Here is a 5,822-nt window from a genome sequence, read left to right as displayed (position 1 = left end):
TTCTCGATCAGATAAATCTCGGCTCTGGCTCCGGTGACGATTTGGAGACCGTCTTGAATCATCATCCCTGTCATAAGATGGAGTAACCGTACGACGAACGGGAGATGAATCCCTAGTTGATGCACGATGAGGAGCACGCTGACCAAAAGAGACAGAGAGGGCGGCTTTGACAGAAGGTGGCCTCCTGGCAGTCTCCTCAGATCCACGGGTGGACTCACCAGTAACTCCACAGTGTTTCGAAGGCAGTTTCATATTTTCAAGATTGGCTACAACTGTCCGCATAACAGGAACAGGTATACGGGGGAAAAGTGTGTCGAAGTAATACTGCATGCACGAACAAATTTTAGAAAACTTGTTTAAAGGTTCATTTGTACAAAAAAACACAGGGAATTGACAAATTCGCAACATCAGAATCAGTGCATGATGCAAACCTGTCCAAGAAGCAAATCCCGAATGTAAACACCCATTGTAGTCATTCGGCCATTAGAACCAGGAGAAAATTCCTGAAACAGAATTGTCACAAGAATAGGCTTTATCTGATAGTAATGCTCAAATGTATAAATTGGAATCAAGGAAAGGATGTTCGACGATATAACTAACACAAGGCTACAAAGTACAACTCCTAACAATTCTACTCCACTATCTTATAAGGAATTTTGTGGGGAAAAAATTTCAACTATAAGAAATATCATTGCATCAATTGTTCAAAACCATGTCTACCACCAAAATATTAAAAGGTTTTATGGAAAGAGAACTAGAACATCCAGAACTCCAGGTTTTTTCAGTGCTGTATCCAGAAATATAACAGGGTCTTTTTAAAATCATGGTTTATTCATGCGAAAGCAGTTCACCTGCACAGGATTCATGCTGATGCACCACGAGGAATTGTAAAATCCTTCCATCCTGGGCGATCGGGTATCAGAAACATAGTACAGAAGATTCCGGAATCATATACAAGAGCTCTATCATACAATACCCACAGAGAAAGATCACAGACTCATACCAGGCAGCGCAAGATAGCATGATAAGTGAAAATGATGCTGAAACTACCATTATGTACAAATAACTACTGAAGCAAGTCAAGAAAACTTGCTTAGTAGATGAGATACATCAAGCGACGCACATTTATTGACTTTGAATCAATAAAACAAGCATAGTGCAGTACCCTGAATCCTGATCTTGGACTTGCATGTATTAAAAACAAACAGAAGACAAATCATAAAGAGATGCATTGAGTTTCCAATAGTCATTTTAATCTTCCTAGATAAAATGTTCATGAATGTAATGCTACTACCATATTACTAGTTTCTATAACCAAAAACCACAGCAAAACTAAGCCAGTCATCTTGTTTGACTTCGTCCTTATTGCTCGTTTGTCAATTCTGCAGCCTGCTTCATGAAATGCCACAGAGATATTGTGCAGAGTTCCTCCAAATTGCATTATATCGAATCACAGCTTATATAACATGAATCATTCAAAACAAGGTTTGAACAGAGAGGCTCCAGCCAAAGAGCGTTTTTCTTACCTCATCATCTTTTAGATATGGTTCATACCAACTCCATAATGTCTTCGGATCTGCAATATACCTCAAATAAAGAAATCCTATCTGCAAAAGCAAATATAATAGTCATTCCATACCAAAAGCTGAGAACAGCAACTAGTAAAACTGACTGTATAGTAACACATATGAAACAAATTGCGTTCCCATACAATTGATTCCTAGATTCTACCAACAACGGAGAAAGCACGTACAAGTGACCTAAGATTGTAACATGACACTGTGGCAGAGCCTAAAACAAAAGTAAGAGGTCGAACATCACCTAAAAGCTCAAAGATAGAAGGATCCACTAGTTCCAACTACTTCAACAAGTCAATTAATAAAAACTGTGGTGGCAAAGAAACTTGAATCAATAGTACCAACAATTTTCCATGTACTGCTTGAGAATCTCTAATGCTTTCTACTATATTAACAACTTTGAAGTTCAACATTCTGCTCACAGGAAATCATAAAGGTGATCATAGACTAACTATGATAGTTTATGCAGTTCTATTGCTCCCCTCCCCTTGCCCCAGATTCATATGAGAGATTCAGTTCCTTCTCGAGAAATCACAAAATAAGAATCTATCTCCTAAGATGGAACTTTTTTCTCCAAAACTTCTCAATTAAACTAACGTAACGATGCGATATTACCAAATCTCTGCCACTTCTTTTGAGAGCGAAAACATTAACATCATAAACAAGAATTTAATCTTTTCAACCCTCAAATAAAATCTTTTGCAGAGTCAAATATGAGTAGGAAATTGGAATGGGAGCTAGTATATCTTAGTGAAGTGCATTCCTTAAGTTCAGTGATAGAACTTGTTTCTCCTGAAAGCATCTCAAAAATGATTTTCGATATGATATGCTGTACAAGAGAAGTTAGAATTAGAATATCAAATATTCCCCCAAAACACCAAATCTTCCTAAACAACTACTCATACTTCACAGCTTAAAGCACTAGAAAGAAAAAGAGTACAAAACAGATACAGCCTAGCACAAGGCCTTTATCGACAAGATGAACAAATTATAGTCCTTTGATGGCTAGAATTTTCAGTAACATGGTCCAGCAAAGTCACTACTTTTTAGAAATCATTGGAACTCCCATAGGTAATGAGTATATAAAATCATGCCAAGACTGTACTTACAGCTCTTATGTAAGGAGAATCTGGGTGCTTCAACAGGCCATGCATTTGTTTGACAGTGAGTTTCATGGTGAAGAATTTGTAAAGAAGGCAGAACGCAGTTGATGGGCCCCGACAGTTGCCAGTCATCCATGGCTCGACATGTGTGACAGTAACATAAATTTCATCAATCACTTCATGATATGTCTTCAATCTTAGAAGATCCCGGAAGTAATCAGAAGAAAGTATATTCATGCAAAGGACCTTCTCCAACAATTGATCAATTGGCCTCCCAGATGACTTTATCTCAGCCATCGTGGATCATCCAGTGCCGATCCCCCTCGTCTAAATTGTCCAAGAAAAATATTTACCATCAAAATCCCTATTAAAACAACTCCTTGATCTGACATATTATATGACTACAAGAAAAAAATAATAATAAAAGAAGAAAATCAATTAAGAACAACAAATGTAAACAAAAAATCATCATTGTTTCCAGATTCAAAAGGCATCAGAACTCTCATTTCTGATGAGATATACTCAATTTCTGCATAACATCAAAAGACATCTGAATATGCGATAATAAGAGCTAGAAAGGCTGTCTAAAAAAATTCCACCAATGATTTTAGTCAATTTTCATTTGCAAACTAATAAACCACCATTCGAGTACCGGTACTAAACATAACTGTGAAAGGAGAAAAATCTGAAACTCATAAAAGACAATGATTCAAGAAAAAATGACGGCATTGTTCCTACATCCAAGAAAGAAAATCTTAATTAAGAATAATTCAAGGAAAAGATCCAAACATGTAGCAAGTATAGTTTTTGGTGATCAGACATCATAAAAAGAGAAGTAGAACATGTCCAAGGCAGCAGCGAATCAAAATGGGTGTAGAGTTGGTTGCGAGCAATATAGACGGTATCGCTCAATTTTGGGTGGCAACTGCACAGTTCTTTGAGAATCAGTTACGCCTTCTGTTTTGGCAATAGCAACCGGACATGTATCGTGCATTTTCTGTTTTGTATTTTCTCGTTTTCTTAGTTTTGCTGTACATAAAGAATAGAAATGATCTGACGAATTTAGGTTTGGAGGGAGAACAAGTCAACCCTCGATTATTTATCTCAACTTTCTACACTCAATTATCCCCCTTACTTCTCAATCCTCTCCAAATCCTCGCACTTTCTATAATACACTCTGAGATTTATAGGAGTGCTTATCATTCAGCTTGAGTCATAACAATACATAAAATATTCAAGAAAAATCAAACCCCAAATTTCTAAATGCAACAATTTGACGTTAATTTTCTTAAGTACTACCGTATTTAACTACAGAAACAGAGGTCGCCCAATTAACGAGAAAGGCAATGAAATAATTGGTCCAAACTACAAAAAAATCTCGATTGAATCACACAATACCCAAAACGAGTTGCTGCAACGAAAACGAAAACGTCAAGAAATTTGCTTACCTTGAATCGACGATTTGGAGACGTTGAGAGAAAAATCGCGGGCTTATTGCGAACCCTAGGTGAAAATAGAACCCCAGCGAGCGAATGGCACAGTAGGGTTATAGAAGTACAGAAAAGAAAAAAGAAAAATTGTAAGAATGTGGACTGAATTGATAAGCTCGGCCGCTGAGTTATTTGTACCGGTATACGTGGCACACTCATATGTGCATATAATAAATTTAAAATTAAAAAAATATTATTATTTTAAAGGATATTAATTAGATAATAAAATATTAAAAAATATAAAAATAAGAAAATAATAAAAAAAAATAAGAGAAAAAGGAGATGTGGAAGAGAAGAGAAAATACGAAGCTAAGAAAGAATGAAAAAAATGAAAAAGTTGAGAAAAGAAAAAAGAAAATTATTTAAAATTTAAAAATAAAAATTTACATACTAAAATTAAGTAAGACATTAAAAGGGTGTTCTCACTTTATATATAGTATAGACTGGCTTACCCTCTCCTCTAACGAGGTTTGATGAAATTATATATAAAACTCATATAGTTTAAAAAATTATATGTAATATCCTCTAAAATTTACTTCTATCTAATATATAGGTATTTTTATTAGTTAAAATTTATTTAATTTGTTGACATTAAAAAAATAGAGAAACCTGATATTTAATATCGATTAATTTATTATTAACTCATTTTAGTCACACATAATTTTTATTACTAAAATACTCTTATAATGGTGAAAATAAACCTCCCATATAGCAATCGGACAGACACGTCATATAGCTTACCGATATATTAAGACACATCATCATAAAATCGTAAATAGATGGAATATGAGCTGGGGAATCTACGAGTAACCAATTTTGGAATTTTTAGGCAGATATGGAAAAACTCAGTCCACCTAACATATCCCAATTAAATTAAGTCCAAATCACAAACGACATTGTTTGACAATAGTCAACTCAAAGGGCTTTCAATTGGCTTAGGACTCTCCTCAACAACCCCCATATCCTGCTCCGTAATGCCTATAAACAGAGGCCTTGTGCAGTCATTTGGTAACATCACCCTCATTCGGAAACTCTCACTTATTCTCATTAGTTTCTCCGAGTTTTTAAACTATTTTAAGCTTACATTTTGCACTCCATATGAAAATATATTACTTTACTCTCTTATTTTACCATTATTCTCACTTTAATTCAAATTTTTTTTTTATTTTTTCATAAACCATTACTGACTTAACATTTGTTTCGCAGGGTTAGTCCTCGTTGATCTTTGAAGTTTACTTAAAGATCCTTCGACCTTGTGGTGTGGCAAAAAATCTAGTACACATCATTGGGGCCGTTTGTTGGAACTTGAGCTTAAGACATGAGAAATGGCTAAATTCAGACAATAGAGGTGACAATGGATCTTAAGAGGAAATCTCTTCCCTCTCTAATGTAACGGGTCCTGTTATTTCACCTATAAATCCAACTTCAGGGGTTGTCGATGCCTGCCCAGACCCTACCTTAGGAGCTGCCAATGCTCTAACTTTAGTTGATGACCAAACAGCTGAACATGTGGCTATAAACCCGCTCTTTTATGAGCAGCTTCGTCAGTTCATTATGGAGACCACCCACTCGACCCTCCGCGATTTTCAAGCTAGCGGAGCAAGACCCTCTTCCCAATTGAAAAGACATGGAACATCGGGAAGCCAGAGTAT

General features: G+C 35.7%; 1 protein-coding gene across 1 annotated transcript in view; it reads right to left on the bottom strand.

Annotated features, from left to right (window-relative positions):
* Positions 1 to 4,268, bottom strand: part of LOC105167773 (pre-mRNA splicing factor SR-like 1) — a 5,168-nt gene extending 900 nt beyond the window's left edge. The window contains 5 exon segments of the mRNA XM_011087589.2: positions 2 to 324; positions 432 to 503; positions 1,527 to 1,607; positions 2,687 to 3,007; positions 4,129 to 4,268. Of these exon segments, the coding sequence (XP_011085891.1) occupies positions 2 to 324; positions 432 to 503; positions 1,527 to 1,607; positions 2,687 to 2,977 (767 nt within the window). The 5' untranslated portion in view covers positions 2,978 to 3,007; positions 4,129 to 4,268.

This window comes from Sesamum indicum, linkage group LG8 (genome assembly GCF_000512975.1).
Source record: "Sesamum indicum cultivar Zhongzhi No. 13 linkage group LG8, S_indicum_v1.0, whole genome shotgun sequence".
NCBI lineage: Eukaryota > Viridiplantae > Streptophyta > Magnoliopsida > Lamiales > Pedaliaceae > Sesamum > Sesamum indicum.
Note: the sequence above shows the minus strand (reverse complement) of the source record. Positions and strands in the feature narration are given on the sequence as shown.